Source organism: Euwallacea similis, chromosome 1 (genome assembly GCF_039881205.1).
Source record: "Euwallacea similis isolate ESF13 chromosome 1, ESF131.1, whole genome shotgun sequence".
Classification (NCBI taxonomy): domain Eukaryota; kingdom Metazoa; phylum Arthropoda; class Insecta; order Coleoptera; family Curculionidae; genus Euwallacea; species Euwallacea similis.
Genome location: NC_089609.1, coordinates 3,647,947 through 3,666,972, shown reverse-complemented (window position 1 = coordinate 3,666,972; position 19,026 = coordinate 3,647,947). Strand labels below are relative to the sequence as shown.

The window sequence follows — 19,026 nt, the reverse complement described above, 5'->3', positions numbered from 1 at the left end:
TTTCGCGCACGTAAGTAAAAAAAATGGCCATTTTGACTTTTCAATTAATATATCTCTTAAGAGTTACAAGTGTACCTACTCACCGTTTTTATTTGCTTGTTGCCACGAAACGTAAATACAATCAACATTCAGCCTGACCTAATATCCTGAAATTAGGACGAATCGTGACGAAACCCGTTTTAAGAATATAGCGCAATAAATAGACTCGCTACCGAAATAATCGTCAGGCAACTAGAAAACCATGAAAATAAAATTGAAATCCGTAAAATAACAAAAACACGATCCGCACACGGCTTTGCTACCCGTCAGCTTCCCGATCCTGAATTTCCCCCCTGTTCAAGCGTTCATAACCCCACACTATACACATGATTCCTGTCGAAAACAGCCGAAATGTTTGCGAGGCAGTTTTCGTAATGGAATTTTCAGCCGAGGGAAACGTTAATGCGGTTTCCAAGAGGGAAATCATCGATTTTCCTTCGGCCACCGTGTTTAACTATGCCCCGCGGATGTTTTATTGATTTTCGTCAGTACTATTTAAATTGGCGCGGTATCGGAAAATCCGTAAGTAGAAAGTTTGGTTGCCTACTCTGCATGCGCTTTTGTTCTTATCAACATTTTTATCAATACTTTTCCTGGCGACATATTAAAAATCTCAGAAAATTTAATGAAACTATACATATCGTAAAACAGCTACCACTTTCTTTAATACGATCTTGATTTTTAATTTGCGTGATGGCCACCGATAGTTCATTATAACCGCGCTTAAAATTTCAAATTTAGAGATTTGCTTTCCACGAAAACTTCAGCAGAAAAATTTGTAAATATAATCATGGGGGGAGGGGGGTTCAGGATTGGAAGAAGGAATTGAAAATTAATGGACAATAAAACTCCTATAAATAAAAATGAAAAGAGAAATATTAAACAGCATTTATTAATAATAAATACATATCATAACTTAATCTTCTTCTTCTTCAGCAGCAGCGCCACCAGTTCCTGAAACAAAAAAATTAATTAGGCATTTGTTGTACTTAGTTTTATTCGTGTCTTAACACGTCATAAGATGTACAACGTTTTAATTAACAAAAACGTTATTTAAGGAAAAAAATTACAAAATATTTGAATACTGTAAGATTAAATAAAAATACGTGACATGAACCATTAGGCTTAGTACAAAACTGACTTACCTTTACGGAGGTTCTTCCTCTTGACACGTCCAGGACGGCCACCACCGAAGGGCGACTTCAGTGAAAAGTCGATGTGCTTTTGAGAGTCCAAACGGACAACGAAAGAGGGGATGTTTACTACTTGTTTGCGTACACTATAGAATACAAAAATAATTTTTTATTAGTTACATTCATAATGCGGGCAAAAAAGGGTAGTGATTCGAACTTGTGCAAACTAAAAAGTAAATTTCCTTAGCACAACAAACACGTAAATAATTGAATATGCTTAAAAGAAATAAAACGGATATATTTTTTAGTCGTGGAGTTTGTTCCCATGGCCTATTTAAAAACTAAAATTACAACGTGGTTAAGTCTACGGTTTTTTTTTCGTTTAAATACCACCTTTTTTACAGAATACAAAAATTATAATTCGTTATATCACCTGATCAAGTGTATACTATATAAAATAAATAATCTTACAATTTTGCAAATTAGATTTTTGAGTAGACCGTGTCATAAAACCCTTAGATGCAGATTTGCTTCCACATATATTTGAGTTTTATTTATTTTTTATAAACTCGGAGTACTTTGATGTATCAACAAAAATAAAAAAAGAGAGGAAATAAAATTAAATTGTCGCCTCACAAGGTACCCAAACAAGCCACAAGAGACAAGTTTGGGGCATAAGCTGGTATCATTCTTCTTCGAGTTTCTTTAGCACTAACTCAAGCACAGATATCTCTTGGCTAGTGACTCTAAGACTCGGACATAAATGTTCTATTGTTCTATAGGTTTGAAGCAAATTGTTCACCACTTTTGTTTGGTAACATCACCTGGCAGAAGTCATTGGAGTGGTAAATACCACAAAAAAGTAAAAAAATTATACAAATAATTTACCTGCCATTCCCTTTACACCGAAGTGCGATAATTTCAAGGCATTAGTTATTCAACTAAGTGGCCTTTGCGAATTACTTTCTTGCTAATTTCTCATAAAAAATGTTATTACCGGATATGTCTCTGGCGGATCAGAACGCGAGCATGATGGATCGATTTGGCCAAACCCAGTTTAAAAACCTGAGTTTGAAGACGTCTTTCCAGAAAATCTTCGATTTTCAGACCAAGCACGTAATCAAGCTTCATCCTGCCTTCATCCAACACTCCGATGCGAACCAATCGGCGTAAAAGGGCATTACCTAGAAAACAAAGAGAATTCAGGAATAACTCATTTATATTGACCAAGCGGGAAAAATAACATATTGTGAAATGAGCAAATTCTTTAACGTGTTTCATACAAGATTTAAAAGAGTTCAAAAACATGTGTCCTCAACTTTCGGCACAGATAAAATCATAATATAGATTTTTAACTGTTTCCTAGCGGGACATAAAAATAATTTGCCCCTTCGTTAATTTTTGGCACTCCTAATAGGCATTTTGACACTATTGGAGCGTGGCGTTGGGGCGCAAGGAAACACAATTTAAAAAAAAAAGCGAATTTTACCTTCAAACAATCTCTTGGAATCTTTTTCTTCCAACGTAAGTAATTCACGAGCAGCTTTACGGATTTTAGCAAGGGTGTATTTGACTCTCCATACTTCACGCTTGTTGCGGAGACCAAAAGCACCGATAATTTTCAATTCTTGATCCAAACGGGCCTTTTCATAAGGACGCCTTGGTGTCACGTATGTTTTTGAACATACTGTAGGGATTCTTCCGTTCACCATGGTGACGGCGATAAGTTAAACTCCTGTTAAAAAAAAATTTGTAAAATGTAACCAAATTGTCGTCTAAAGAGATATTTTCAAAAACTACTTTCAACTCGGTCTAAAAACTATTGAGCAAAGTCTAAAATCAGTATTTCCCATCTCTCCACAAAATGGTCTTAAAAAGTGGAAATATGGTAAAAGTTAAAGTAATTTCATGTCTTTGCATTAAAAAACAAACAAACAAATTTATGACTTTTTCCAACCCCAAAACTTATTTCTGATATTTTATAATTGGACTTTACTGCTAATAAATATCTTTTCAGTTGGATAGGTTCTAGTTTATGAGGAACCATATGAGACATCTTATTATATTTCTAAAATAAATAACTTTGGTTTACAGGGCGATTTCTAAACATGTGTTACAAATCTAAGGATATTCCTTGTATATAATATACACTCACTTTCACATGAAATGCACCACCCAGTAATAATAATAATTAAGTCTTGTTATATTGGCAAAATAATGCTTCATAATAGAGTATCAAATGATCAGACTTTCAGTTAAAAGATACAATATTTGATAATTAAAAAATTAATAATGAGTGACATCGCCTCGTACGGCAATGCAAGCACGTACTCTTTGCAACAAATGATCAATATCTTCCTGGGGTATTTCATTCCATGCTACCTCAAGATGATGTCGTAGGTCATCCACATTGTTGAGGCCTCGATAAATTTCGAAGACGGCGACTTCATCATATCCCAAAGATGTTTAATGGGCGATAGGTCCGGTGACTGTGCAGGCCAAGGCAGTATTTCCAATTGTGCTTCTTTCAGGTATCGTCGAGTAATGTTCGCACTATGTGGTCTTGCATTATCCTGTTGGAAAATCCCATTTGGTAAAGTTTGCATGAAAGGTACTAATACTGGCCTCAGAACATTGTCAATGTAGCGACGTGCGTTTAGGGTGCCTGGAACGAACACAAGAGAAGATCTTCGACCAACACATATCGCACCCCAGACCATAACACCAGGTGTTGTTAAAGCTGTGTGGCGCCTTTCAGAAAATTGCAAATTTCTTCTTTCACCTCGGTATCGTCTGGCTTTTCTACGACCATCATTGATCCATAAACAAAATCGCGACTCGTCACTGAAGACGATATTGTTCCACTTAATACAATCAATTCGTTCTTGACAGCAGGCTAATCTGGAAGCTGGGTGTTGGGCGGTTAGTGGCAGTCGTAGATTTGGGCGGTATGAATGCAGGGCAAAAGACGAAATTCTTCTGTAAACTGTTGCCATCGACACCCGACGATTTAGAGCTCCCATCCAATCTACTGCCACAGACACTGTTGTTTGAAATCGATCACCAATGGCCATCCGTCTAAGAAGTTGATCTTCACGTGCGTTGCTGCTACGGGGAGGACGTCCAGCTGGACGATGTCGCTGAACCCTTCCTTCAGACCACGAACACCATATTCTCGCAATCGTGGTGTAGTTCCGATTCATTCTTCGGGAAGTCTCACGAAAAGAAAGTCCACTCTCCTTAATGCCGATAATTCGCCCTCTATCAAAATCCGAAACGTGAGAAAAATTTCGACGCTGCCTCACTGGGGGCATTTTGAGATGTCTTGTTCACAGTTCAACAACAAAATAAACTAGTATTTCCATGTAAATATTATTTTATTTATTTACAATTGAATAAAAAATCTAATAGGTCGATGACAAAAAAACCACCAGCATTCTCTTTTTTACTGAAAGTCTGATCATTTGATACTCTATTATGAAGCATGATTTTACCAAAATTACAAGACTTAATTATTATTATTACTGGGTGGTGCATTTCATGTGAAAGTGAATGTACTAATTACATATATATTTGGGAATAAAATTTATTGCCAACCTAAACTCAGTTCAGAGAATACTTAAATGTTACCTTGCCATGAATCAGATAAGCATTATATGCTTTCTGGGATTAAACATGGTGTTAATGTAGCCTTGAACGATTAGGGACTCATGTTATATAAGAACAGAGCACCTTGCCCAGGGTACAAGGCAAATCTTAGCAAGAGAAAGGATTGGAAGTTCTGATATAAGATCATATTGACTTATAAGTGATTATAATCATTATGCTTTATATAGGTAAGAACTTAATCTGCTTCAGACAGGGTCAGACCTGCATATGCAACTGTAGAAAGTGAACTCTGACTATTTACCCACTCATTGATGAATAACAAATCGAAACTGTAGAAAATCAGAAAGTTTAATAAAAAATCAAAATTCGGATATTTCTCTCCACGTGATAATAGAAGTAGGATTATAAAGGTGGTACTGAATGAGACATGTTTAGAAATAAGAGCTTGGGGCCACAAGTTAAAATAAAACATTCGACGAGTTTCACTGATCCCATGTAACAGTTTAGAGGTTAAAGGCGAATTTCCAGGCCTAGGTTAATACACTAACTTATTTACTGTTTAACATGGGAGGCAGCAAGTCTGTAACTTTCAGAAGTACAATTGGATTCTGTAGTCTACAGCGTGTAGTTGTAGATTTTAGAGAAATTATACCATACCATACTTATGTTAGTCAACGCCTACACGTTTTTTGTTAACTTGAATCTTGAAATATCCGGTAAATCTTAAATCATCCTTTAGAAATTAACATAGATATATTAATTATGGTACTTTCTCCACTCATTGCGATAAATATTTAAGAAAACACTTTAATTAAAGTTACTACAAATAATTAATACTCACCCAACCTTCTCACTCCGAAGACGAAACCAAAAGAAATCCACAAACTAAATGTGCGATCGAGAAGGTGGTGGTAGAAGATATAATGGATTTTATGTATGACATTGACAGTTGACAATGTTGAGCGTTTTCCTTTTGCATGTTGTTCAAATTTGAACGTTTTGTAGATGAGCGCACTTGCACCGGAGCGGCAACAGTCTGCGAATGTTATTTGCTGTCCTTTATGCTATTTATAATAAAACAAGAACAATAGAAAAATCGATTTTATTACTGTACTTGTACTTATTTATACGTTACAATAGCTGTTACACTTTCTGCGAAAGTCTAAAAATAATTTTTTGAGGGGACTGGAAAAAAATTTAAGAGGGACTTTTATAAGAATTTAAAACGAATATCCTTTGCCTTTGAAGGGATGTAGTAAACAATTTAAATTGCCAACGCAAGGTTGAGGATCCATATAACAGTCATATTTAGCAAGGTGTGGGAATCCAAAAATTAGGGAAATAGCTAATTATAACAGTAATTTTCCTTTATTATAAGATCAAAAAGTTCTATACATCAAAGCAGCTTACACCTGCACCACGTAAGACACCTTTTCTGTGGAGATAATCACACTTAGAGTAACATTAATGCATTGTGAGTTGTGTTCTTCATTTTGTTTTAATTATTTGAAAAATTCTAAACTCTATAGGTTCGGTAGGAAAGTATCCACATTATGCCAAATACGCATGTCCCATCCAATATCCTGTCAGCACCTTAACCAGAGTACAAAATGAAAATGCGCCTTTAATCAGATGACAAGTGACAGAAGTCACATCGAGCAGAAAGTTGTGCATTGTTTATGTTTTGTACGCACAGTGCTGTATTGTAAAAATTATTGAAAGTGGTTTATTTTAAGCTTTACATGGAATTCAAATTCGAATTTTCATTGTAAAAATAGAACAAACGTTTGTTATTAATGCTGTGAGGTTGTGAAACGGTTGTGATATGGTGCCGCTAGTGAATACCATCGAATTTCAAAATGATTTTTACAAGGATTGGTCATTTTAATCAATGCCTTTGCATTTTTCGTCGTTTTTCGAGTTTGAGTAATTGTCAGCCGAAATATACTGTAGGTTCCGACAGTAAGGTACAGCAGGAACAACCTACACTCACAAACAGGCCAAATATTAGGTAACTTTTGTAATAATTCCTATTTATAATTGAAAACCAAATATGCCTTTACGTTCAGTGTTTACGTCGCAATCGTCACGTTTGATATAACCTTCAATCTCCTTCAAGGCTACATTTTTATTATAAATAAATAATTTTGAATTTTTAATGTTGCCTTTATTGTAAGTTGTAAACAGCACTCCTCCCTATCTTCAAACCTTATGGTTGATTTACATTATATAATAGGCAAATATTAGGGACTTCTAGGTAAAGAATATATTTGAAGAAATCCATTTCATATTTATTTCTCTTAATTTGGACTCTGACATTAAGTTTTCTTACTTGACCAACGCTAAACTCAAGTCCAAAACAAAAAGGCTTTAGGACCCTTAGCTCACACCACTCGACTTGAATGTTGCATTTTGCTTTCTTTTCTTCATTATTAATCTAAACTGCTCATTTCTTGAAATTATTTTTTAACAAATATATTACCAATAAACCTTAGCTATTGTTAGAAAGGTATTTGGCTTTTTGATATTAAACAGTGTCTCTGAAACTTCAATCTTGGGGTGTTCGAACTTGAATATCTAGTTCATGGTCAGTTTGATGGGCCGTTTTGTAAGTACTGAATCTGGATAAACACTTTCAGAATACATAATTTTTTCGTCCATCTCATTAGATGCAGCAATTTATTTGAAATGTGGGTTTCAATACACATTATAGAAACATTGAAATGCAGGAAATTACCATATTTTACTCTTAAATTGCTATAAGCATATTTTTTATATCCTTTTTAGTGTCAACCTTTTATATGTAGCTGTCCTAAAGTTTGGGTATTGTTATGGTTCATTGTCGTCTTGTATTGTTATGGTTAATGTTATGTTCTTTATATATGTGTAGGTTTTTTTAAAGTTGTCTAGGGTTTATTGATATTAACGGATACACTTATGATTTTGCTTGTGGATAATAGTGCTGGTGAGTCACTTGAAAGAAAGAAAGCCTTCTAGATTCGGGGCACTCTTAAGTACTAAACTAAGGGTAATTAAAACAGTGTCGTACCCTGGCTAGAAAGCAATTACCGACTTATGACACCACCTGAGTCGTTACCGTGGTACTGATAACGCTTTGTCGGTACACTTCCAGAGATTCCAACAAAGCGCGGCCGCGCTTCTCATCCGCGCCGACAAAGGACGACAAAGGACGGTTATCCTTTCCCACAAGTACCGACAAAGGGTGGTTAGACGTTAATCATAAAATAGCAAAATCGCATGAAGATAACGACTGTAAAACCCTCTTAATTGACGAAAATACTTCTAACCAGGTTGCGACATACATAGGCGTTCTACAGGGGCAACATCAGCCCCCTCACAACTCTCATCTTAAATTAACAGACCTAACCTAATTAACAGTATTGGCACTATCATTATTTACAACTCAAAGACTTCCGATTGTGTCTCGACTTTATCGTAAAACTGGAGAAGTCTTTACATATGTACAAAAGGGTTAGATCTACTTGACCTAAGAATCCCACATATAAGGGTGTCCCAGATAAGGATGAACAGCATGGGGATCTTGGAAACGGTAATAGATACAAAATGGTTTAAATTGGGAAAAAGTTGGGCAATTTAAAGCAAATTAATAATCTGTTTTTATATCGACGAAATTCCGAATGGTTACGAAGATATCCGGAAAAAAACGAATTTGGCGGTTTTCGTTTTTTGCAAATAACTCTTATACGGTTATAGTTAGAGGAATAAAAATTTTACATTATTAAAGCACTTTTTTGAGAACTGTTTAGCAGTGTTGCCAGTTTTCTTGTTACATCCTTACTTTCGGAGAAAAATGAGTAAACTTTTGATTTTCATATGGGCGTGATATCAATTATTTATATTTTCAAAATCGTCATAAAATTCCCTTTTCAGCCATGCATTACATTTAATATTTTTCTCAGAAACTCTATGAGTTATAGCCATTAAAGCATTTTTTGATAAGTAGGCCATGATTTTGACTTATAGTAATGGTGCACATTAAATAAATGAATGCTGTGGAAACGTCAACATTATTTAAAAGTATAAATATATTACTGGTATCACCCTAAAATTAAAAAAATAATTGTTTCAAATTATGTATTTAATAACAACAATGCGGCTAAACTTGGATCGAATCAAATGTTGACGTTTCCACAGCATTCATTTATTTAATGTGCACCATTACTATAAGTCAAAATCATGGCCTACTTATCAAAAAATGCTTTAATGGCTATAACTCATAGAGTTTCTGAGAAAAATATTAAATGTAATGCATGGCTGAAAAGGGAATTTTATGACGATTTTGAAAATATAAATAATTGATATCACGCCCATATGAAAATCAAAAGTTTACTCATTTTTCTCCGAAAGTAAGGATGTAACAAGAAAACTGGCAACACTGCTAAACAGTTCTCAAAAAAGTGCTTTAATAATGTAAAACTTTTATTCCTCTAACTATAACCGTATAAGAGTTATTTGCAAAAAACGAAAACCGCCAAATTCGTTTTTTTCCGGATATCTTCGTAACCATTCGGAATTTCGTCGATATAAAAACAGATTATTAATTTGCTTTAAATTGCCTAACTTTTTCCCAATTTAAACCATTTTGTATCTATTACCGTTTCCGAGATCCCCATGCTGTTCATCCTTATCTGGGACACCCTGTATATATAATTTAACCTGAAAATCATTTTATTTGTAGGTACATTCCTTCACTCACTCAACTTTTCTCATATGAAAGTCAGATCTACAATTTTTATAGTAAAAAATTAAACTAATTGATTAGGGACATAGCGTACTTTATAGATAAATAAATAAACTAACTATGTTTTTGTGTAGCTAGTTATATTGCACAGTTCACAAAAAAAGATTCTGGAAAGTATTCCTGAAAATACTAAGTGGTACAAAATATATGAGACTATTGTATATTAGGATATTGATACACATCCAATATCAAAACTTGCACGAAGTTGCTAAAACAAATCAATCCACATCTAAGTTCTCAAAATGCATTGAACAAGGAGCTTAGTGCTGCTGTGTTAAAGATTTATCAATCAGTAAAATTCTTAAGTGATAAATGCAGTTCCAGGACCTTCAATTTGATTAACAGTCAGCTGTGAATGCTTTAGAAAACTGCAAGGGACAGTTTCTTTACATGTGAGAATCTTAAAGGCATATAAAGTATTAAATGTAAAAAAATGTCAATGAATGTGTGATTGGATTACATTTTTGGAAAATAAAGGTTAAAAAGTGTTTTAATGTATTAGCTGATAATGCATCAATATTTTTAATATAGTTATGAAGACAATTCAGAGATCGAGTAAAAAATACGCGTTAAAAAACGAGGGCAACATATAATTTAGAATTCAAAATGTGATAATATATAGGGCGTTTCATATAAATTAAGACATCAACTTCCCTAATAATAGTATGCGTGACAATACGTAATTCATGATTCGATAGCGTATATTTTCACATAAAGCATACATCTCATAAAATACGAATAAAAAGTTCATAAGCTTATTTAAGCATTCCATGCCTTTTCCACATAGTTATTAACATGAATGTATCATGTGCAGGCGTTTGTCTTTTCTTCCCTCAATCGCTTCAAGTAATGCAGTCAGAAATATGTCTGGACCAGGCGTATCTCAACCGGCAAAGCTGAATCGATTGGCGTTGGAAAAAAGCTCATATTTGTTGCAACATGCCACTAATCCAGTTGACTGGTACCCATGGGGAGAAGAGGCTTTTGCCACAGCGAAAGCTGAGGATAAGCCAATTTTTCTCTCTGTTGGTTATTCCACATGCCATTGGTAAGTGATAGTTTTTCGAAATAAAATAAAGAAGGGAAAATTATGTAGGTGTATGATAATTGTATAGAAAACATCAAAATAATTTGACAAGTTCCTATACTGTTTTACCCTACACGCTAAGACTAAGAAGATACTCGCTCCAAAAGGGCACATCTCAAAATCAACTTTTCATGAAAACCTTTTACAGCTCTAAATAATTTTTTAATATGATGAATTTTAATTAAGATTCCTTTAAATAGTGTGTTTCAAATTTATGTATCCAATTTAGCCCCCCAGGAACGCACTAGTTCTAACAGAATAATTTATTTTCCACGCAGTATGATAGAGGAACAAATAGAAAATGCGTTTTTCTCGAAAATGGTGTGTTTCAGAGTCATCGATCAATAATACCTTTTTTTAGTTTAAGAGTTGTCTAAATGGTGATTTTTATGCCAAGGACGTAAAACTCAACTTTTGCGCCTACAGTTGAAAATTGTTTGAAAAATAATCAGACAAGGGTGTTTTACTCGATAGATTCAAACAAAATTTTTAGTCGGACGAAAACGATCATCCGTTGAAAATTGGTTGATTCGTCATAAAATTTGATTAATTTGTGTTTTTTTTGACCCTGTATATTGACTTAATTTGCTGATGATGATGAATAATTAAAAATCAATTTATCGAGGTTTTTTTTGTGAAAATTGCCTGCAAATGGGAGCGTAAGGAGGTATTATTGTTCGAAGATAATATTTCGTCAATAGTTACACAATTGTCTGGGGCTAGCGAAACCGTGGCCGCATCAACTTGATCATACAGTTTACTGCATCCTAAAGAGTGCAGTAAACAGCTTGTGCAAACATTTTTTAAAATACTTTGTCATACAGCATTATTCTACCAAACTAGTCTGTCCCTGGCGAATGAAAATTTATTTAAAAAGCCCGGTTTTAAGGAGCTCTAGTTCGAGTCTATTGTATTAAAATTATTAATGTAGGTCCTCTATGTATTTTAAAATCTTTTAGGGGCCTTTAAGGGCCGACATATCTGGGGGGAGAACTTGTAGGACAAAAAAGGATAGGAACTTGTCATTGACTGCTTAATTAATCAGCCCTCCAGAGGCGTATTTTTAAACAAATAATAAAAATAAGGCAGATGGCTTTTATAAGGTCTAGATTTTATCAAAAAAACATCATTTTTTTTAATACTTCCTACAATGTGCCAACGAACATTTTTATAAATGCATATGCAGTATTAAACTTGGAGAGTTACCATATTTTTCTTAGGTGTCATGTAATGGAAAAAGAATCGTTTGAGAATGAGGCCGTAGCAAATATAATGAACGAACATTTTGTAAATATTAAAGTGGACCGTGAAGAACGACCAGACGTAGATCGAATGTATATGGCGTTTGTACAGGCCACAACAGGTGGAGGGGGTTGGCCTATGTCCGTATTTTTAACCCCTACACTTGAACCTTTGGCGGGTGGAACATACTTCCCTTTAGAAAGTAGGGGCTTGGGAATGCCAAGCTTCCCTCAATTATTACTGAATATAGCTGAGGAATGGAGGAAAAACAGCAAGGCCCTTTCTTCGTCGGGTAAGTGAGCCGTATAATATTTACATGTTGGGAACTGAGTTTGGTCTAGAGGGAATAAACTTTAACCTTAATGGGTGTTCTAGTAAAAAAATAGGTGCAAAGTACTTTGGAATATATTTGCTCATTGTAAAATTTTAGATAGAAACTTTAGTTTGCAAAACATCCTTGGGATTACTATTAATTACCCTTCTTGCTAATTAATTGTTTTTACTTGGAAAATATGATCTGGACGAATTTCCTAATTTCCTTCCACAATTTGGAGAATTGTTTAATGGTAAACTACCTGCATACTGCTGATATAATATTATAATATTGAAGGTTTTGTTCATTGACCCTGCCTTCGGAACAACATAAATGTGGGTTAATGTAGAAAGTTTTAAAAATCGTAACTAATTTACATTTTATTAAGTGGTGTTACGCTAGTTGTATGAATATAGTAACATTAAACCGGTCTACACAACGAATAGATTTAATACTTCAGATACTAAATATATGTATGTATGGGATTATACAGGGTGATTTCTACTGATTGCAAATAATTAAACCAGTGATTTTGTATCAAGAAACATATAAATCTTATTCCAAAAAGGTTTTGTTGAGGAAATACAACATGTTTAAATTTCTGATTTAATTTAAAGTGCAAAATCATAATTTTTTTCAAAACTTTAACTAGTGTTCTTTTGATGGTGAATCTTTCGCCTAACGTAATTTTCCATTTGAATTTATAGTAATTTGTTATCAACGCTTATATAATTTGATATATGAAGGTAATTGATGGTATACAGGGTGGCGCACTTCACCTCCCGTCTCCTATAGCTCGGTTATCATTGACAAATGTCCTGAAATTGTAAATGCATTTCAACACATCACACCCGATATGTTACGAAGAGTTGCAAGGTCGTTCCATAGTCGTCTTAATTTGTGTCTTCAAGAGAACGGAGGACATTTCGAACACATACTTTAGATGTGTAATAGTTGTAAGATAATTGTAATTATAAAATAAGTTCTATAAATAATTCGTTTGTCATAGCAACCGTAGTTTTTTAATCAATTTAATTACTATTGGAATGGTTTTCCGCGAACAACTCTCGAAGTGTTAGGAATTGCGACAGACATGTAATTCGAAAAATGTTTGTTTTTGAATTCCGCATCGAACTAAATTAAAATATACGGGGGTCCCAATTTAAAATAAGAAAAATAAAACACTTTCAAGTTTGAAAAATGTGACGCCAAATTTTGGAGACCCTGTACAATATCGATCATCGAAACTTTTTTAATAAAACTATTAAACCATGCTTAATAAGCATCTTGAGTGTTTCTTTACATAGACATTATCTCTATTTTTTATTATTTTTTCAAGCTAGAGGCGCAAATGTAATTTTTTTCACTTTTTAATTTTTTTCGCCGGTATTATTTAACCGATCTCAACAAAATTTTAGGAATATGTAGACAATCATAGAAAGCATTTAATTGTGAAAAAAATAGGGTATTCCATTAAAAAAAATATAGTTCGGTATCGTCACACTTTTTTGGGACACCTTGTATAATTAGAAATATTTTCCTGGAGTACGTCCTAAGACACCGGTAAAGTATACAAAATATCGAAATCCTACTGTCAATAATAACCGAGCTATAGGAGACGGGAGGTGAAGTGCGCCACCCTGTATATGTAATTGCATATCTCCTCATAAAAGAGAAGGAGATTAGCGCATTGTAAGGGGTAGAAGAACGGTTAAATAATTTATACATGATCGCTGATGAGCCTGGGAGCAGTCCAATATCTCAGAAACCTGCAAGGGTAGCACAATAAATTAAATTCGCATATTAGGTTCTTGAAAAATCTGTATAGTAAGTAGAACAATCGTTCTTGTATCATACAAGTTTGTAAAAAGGATATGTAAAATTTCTTAATGTCAATCCCCTGTATATACCTATTATCGAATTGTTGGGTAAATCGTGGAATTCTGACTCATTTCGTCATTGTATGTCTGACGATTTTCTTTTTTTTGCCATTATAATGGAAAACAAACTTTCCTCAATCGCTATATGTATTTAAGATTGCTTTAGAAGGAAAATATTGTTTTTTCCAGGCAAATTCAGTCTCCAAGCTCTCCAAGACATGAAACTCCAGAAACTAAAAAGCTCAACAGCTGCATCAAAGGTGCAGGTAATCGGGGAAGATTCATGGCAGAAGTGTGCATTGCAGTTGTCTCGATCCTACGAAGCCGATAATGGAGGCTTTTCCATGGCTCCTAAATTTCCCCAACCTTCGAATTTTAACTTCTTATTCCACATGTATGCCAAGGAGCAATGCAGTGAGAGAGGCATGCAATGCCTTGAAATGTGTCTGCATACTTTAAAGAAAATGGCATTTGGAGGATTACACGATCATGTAAATAAAGGCAAGTTGAGAGTTGATCATAAAGTAAATAAACCAACAATTATTTTTTATCCCTTTTTTGGGCGCTAAATATTCATACAGGGCGCCCTAATAAAGAGTCTCGAGATAAGGAAACGAATCCGTTGGCAACATCATTTAGCTTTGTAGTAAAAAATAAAGTTTTTGTTGAAATTTTCGATTTGCAAGCAAAAGTTGTGTGTTTTTTTAATGAAACCATCAAATTTATCTAATATCTTGTATATTTCGTTTAGGATTTGCTAGATATTCAGTTGACGACAGGTGGCATGTACCGCATTTTGAAAAAATGCTTTATGACCAGGCGCAATTGGCTGTCTCATATTGTGACGCTTATGTAGTCACGAAAGATGAATTTTATGCAGATGTTGCCAGGGATATTTTGACCTACGTCTCCAGGGATTTGAGCCATGAACTGGGAGGTTTCTACGGGGCTGAAGATGCAGATTCTTATCCACATAAGGGTGAGTATGTCTGCATATTAAACTCAACTTACTATATAATTATCTCCATAATTAAGAAGAAATTTCTTATTATTGATTGTTGCATCTTTGGATTGACCTTGTGCATTTATTTTTTAGATGCTTCTCGTAAAATGGAAGGTGCGTTTTGCGTTTGGGAGTATAACGAAATTAAAAACCTTCTAGATCACGAAACGAATGGAGTGAAACATTATGACGTCATTATTTATCATTACAATATCAAAAAGAATGGCAATGTGAATCCTGCTCAAGATCCTCATAAAGAACTAACAAATAAAAACGTTTTGGCGTGTTTCGATTCATATGAGTCAACAGCGCGCCATTTCAATATTACAGTGCCACAATTAAAAGAAATATTGAATCAGTCACATCAAGTTTTGTACGAAGAAAGACAGAAAAGGCCTAAGCCTGATACTGATACAAAAATGGTGACTTCGTGGAATGGTTTGATGATATCAGGTTTTGCCAAGGCTGGATTTGTGCTAAAGAACCAATCCTACATTGATAGAGCCATTCTTGCGGCTAATTTCATAAAGAAATTTTTGTACAACGATGAGGACAAGAGTTTGTTGAGGTGTTGTTATAGAGGAAATGAAGGAGAGATTACACAAACGTAAGTTTTCTTTGCTAACATATTTTATGAAAATATAATTTGGTATGTGTTGCATAGAAAAAGTTAATCTTCAGAATAAAATCTTAAGAAAAGATTTATTTATAAAATGGCTACAAAATAAAGCAAAGAGTTGAATAGAATAAGCCAAAAGGAAATTTGTACTGTGAGTCAAACTTAATGAATGAAATAATTAGATAAAAAACTTACCCATTTTTGGACTCACTATAAAACAGTGACTGAAAAATTACTACTTGCGGGTGTGTACGTACGTCTGCTTCATCAGGACTCTTTCCCTAACTAAAAATTTGAAATTAAGAAACTAACTAAGATTTAATTAAAGAAAAGCCGTTTCAGTCAAAAATCTGGCGGTTTCCAATCCGCTCATAATTTTAACACATTTCTCAATTATTATTTAAGTTATAACATACGATAATATAACACACCATTCTTTACAGAATATTAATTTTTAATGTAGGTCGATTCCCATATTTGGCTTTCTTGACGACTATGCCTTCTTGATTAGAGGTCTACTTGATCTTTACGAGGCGTCGCTAGATGCTGATTGGTTGCAGTGGGCTGAAACACTTCAAGAAACACAGGATAAATTATTTTGGGATGAAGAAGATGGTGGCTACTTTAGTAGTTCTAGTGTTGATAAGAGCATTTTGCTTCGCGGAAAAGAAGGTAACTAATTAATTATATTCTAATCGCTCTGGGTCGGTCTGCGAACATTCAAAAACTATCGGAACCCATTTTTCACTTTCTCAATATCTTATTTTCTTTTATATCTACGAAACCAACATGACGACTATTTTTGTGATTTATTTTCTTGTATAGACCAAGATGGAGCAGAACCATGCGGGAATTCTGTTGCCGTGCTCAATTTGATTCGGCTGGCTAACTATCTTCATCGAATAGATTTGCGCGAAAAGGCTGGCGAAACTTTAGCCTCATTTGCTGAACGTCTAAAATCGATACCGATTGCTTTGCCCGAAATGGCTTCTGGATTGATGCTTTACCATAATTTTCCCACTCAGGTAAGTGCTATTAGTAGGTAGTTTATGACATTACGGGTAGATGTGGGTGATACACCAATTCATGCTGTGCTTCGATATTCGATGTGTCAAATATCGATACGGATATCGATATATCGAAAATATTAATCAGTTCAGCGACACATGCTGATTGAACGGTATTCGAATATACACTGACTTTCAAAAAAATCGCAACACCAAGAAGAATATGTCGTATGTATTTGAAATTTTGATATGATACTATACAGGGCGTCTTAAACTTTCCAGTGGGATCATGAAGCACAATAGCGATTGACTCCATAAACTATGCACGTCCTACTTATGGTACCGCGTAACATCCACAAAATGATATAAAATTTACGATTAACCATTATATTTTTTTTACATTTTGAAACTGTTTAATGCCAGTGATAATTGTTTCTTCCAGGTATTCATTGCTGGCCCCACCGAAGACAATACAACCCAAGCCCTCCTTGACGTGGTCAGATCGCGTTACATCCCAGGGAGAATTTTAGCTGTTGCAGATGGCCCTGGTGGTCGTGCCGGTCTTCTTTATCAACGTATTGAAACTCTGCGCAGATTAAAACCGATCGAAGGCAGAGCTGCAGCGTACGTGTGTAGAAACTTTACTTGCAGCCTGCCTGTGACAGAACCAGACGACCTTGCAACATCTTTGGATGAAAATTCGTCGTGCTGTAGCAGCGAGAAAAAATAAAACAACCTTTGAAGTAACCTTTTTTTAATGTAACGATTCTTTTTCCAAAACTAAATGAGAAAAGAGGTGGTAGGGTGCCGTAGATTCTGCCTTTTATTGAAAATTTGTAATAGATTTTAATTTATTTGGATTTACGTTTAGTTTTTTGATACTAACTTACATTTTGTTGATTTAAAGGTGATCTTTCAATCGAATCTCATTAATAATTACTCTTTCTCGAAAGAAACCGTTCTCGCAGTCAAAGGAAAAAATGGTGCGGTTTTTTGGTTTAATTTATTTGTACCTCCATTAACAAAAAAAGGAAATTTCACTGGAACGAGTTTTCTCCCAGACCACCAATACATCGTTCACCCCTCTGTTTCATTCTTGCAGCACATAGTTAATGTGCGGTAAATGACCGTGCCCTAAATAACTGAACCACATATTTTTCCATTTATAGGGGGGCGCATGCTATAAAAGAGCAGTTTGTAATGTCTGGTGATCAGTTTGGTAGATTAACAGTTGATTTTGTTTAATACAGGGGCTTGGCACTGTTTGGAATGGTCTAATTTGGAAGATTGGCTTGTAATTGAAACATCGGTGTGTTGATGTGATATTAGATTGGAAATAATATTTGAGCGTGGTTTTTAAAGATTTAGCCAGATATATATATGTAAATATGCGTGTAAAGTATGTATGTAAATTAAGCAAATAATGGTAATTGAAGATTTAAGAGGATAATGGAAGCACATTGTGTAATAGTTTACTTTTGGTAAAATTATCTATATCTGTGTCAGAAAGTATTTTCTTTAGAAAAGTGTAAAAAAATATATATATGCGTATTTTTCTGACATGGATTAACGTATATTATATGACCGTTTGGCATCTATATCCACTTCGTTTTATAGCACTCCGAGAACGTTTTAGTACATACAATCAGTTATGTAAATTTTGAATTTTAAATAAAAATATTAAAAAAATATGTAGGAGTTTTTGTTCTGGACAACAATGTTATGGTATCATAATACAACAGCATTTTTTACATAAAAATAAAAAAATATAGTGGTGCTTAAAGTGATGAAAGTAGGTACCTGAAGGGTTGTTCTGTGGGACTCGAACATCCTTACTTTTTACATTTTCCTGTATTTAATGAAGGCAAAACGAAATACCCATCTGATGTATGTTAAAACGCAGAACTCAAAAATGATTTCCAAAAAGTTCCCAACTTTAAAATAATAGAAATTCAGGTAAGAACAGCATTTTTTCTAATGGAACGGTCTATATACATATACCATTAATATCGAAATTTGCTTTACATTCTACGAATATTTGTTATAAAAACCAAGGTTTTTTAAAAATTATTTTTCTCATTCTGAATTTTAATTGCATATTCGCCTAATAACACATGCTGAAATCAGAATTACATCAGTTACATAAAAGTTTATCAAACTGAGACTGTCATTCTACTGGAAAAAAGAAGCATCACCGACTGTATAATTAGAGTGGAAAAGCGAAGCTCTAGAATAGATAATCTGATATCTTGGAGTGCTCGTGGAAAGAGATATGCGAATGACCTTACACATAAAGAAAACTGACAAAAAA

The 19,026-nt window shown here is 34.3% G+C and overlaps 3 protein-coding genes across 4 annotated transcripts in view; 1 reads left to right on the top strand and 2 right to left on the bottom strand.

Moving 5' to 3' along the window:
• Window positions 1-535, bottom strand: part of LOC136411167 (protein rhomboid-like) — an 87,048-nt gene extending 86,513 nt beyond the window's left edge. Inside the window, exon 1 of the mRNA XM_066393642.1 lies at window positions 84-535. The gene's annotated coding sequence lies outside the window, so the exon portion shown is untranslated. The remainder of the gene's footprint in view (window positions 1-83) is intronic.
• Window positions 536-911: 376 nt separating this feature from the next.
• Window positions 912-5,729, bottom strand: RpS9 (ribosomal protein S9). 2 transcript variants are annotated; one of them, XM_066393572.1, is made up of 5 exons: window positions 5,623-5,729; window positions 2,662-2,907; window positions 2,170-2,356; window positions 1,185-1,318; window positions 912-993 (listed from the first exon to the last, which is right to left on the bottom strand). In XM_066393572.1, the coding sequence occupies exons 2-5, from the start codon at window positions 2,882-2,884 to the stop codon at window positions 956-958; spliced, it is 582 nt and encodes a 193-aa protein (XP_066249669.1). In that variant the 5' UTR covers window positions 2,885-2,907; window positions 5,623-5,729; the 3' UTR covers window positions 912-955. The 2 variants fall into 2 exon arrangements, 1 of the variants encoding a protein (XP_066249669.1); XR_010752300.1 differs by lacking the exon at window positions 912-993 and having other exon boundaries at window positions 1,184-1,318; window positions 2,061-2,356.
• A 722-nt stretch (window positions 5,730-6,451) lies between these two features.
• LOC136411098 (spermatogenesis-associated protein 20) lies at window positions 6,452-17,462 on the top strand. Its single transcript, XM_066393519.1, has 9 exons — window positions 6,452-6,792; window positions 10,379-10,612; window positions 11,872-12,185; window positions 14,276-14,587; window positions 14,838-15,065; window positions 15,183-15,696; window positions 16,172-16,380; window positions 16,534-16,733; window positions 17,158-17,462. The coding sequence occupies exons 1-9, from the start codon at window positions 6,641-6,643 to the stop codon at window positions 17,443-17,445; spliced, it is 2,451 nt and encodes an 816-aa protein (XP_066249616.1). The 5' UTR covers window positions 6,452-6,640; the 3' UTR covers window positions 17,446-17,462.
• The last annotated feature ends 1,564 nt before the right edge of the window (window positions 17,463-19,026 follow it).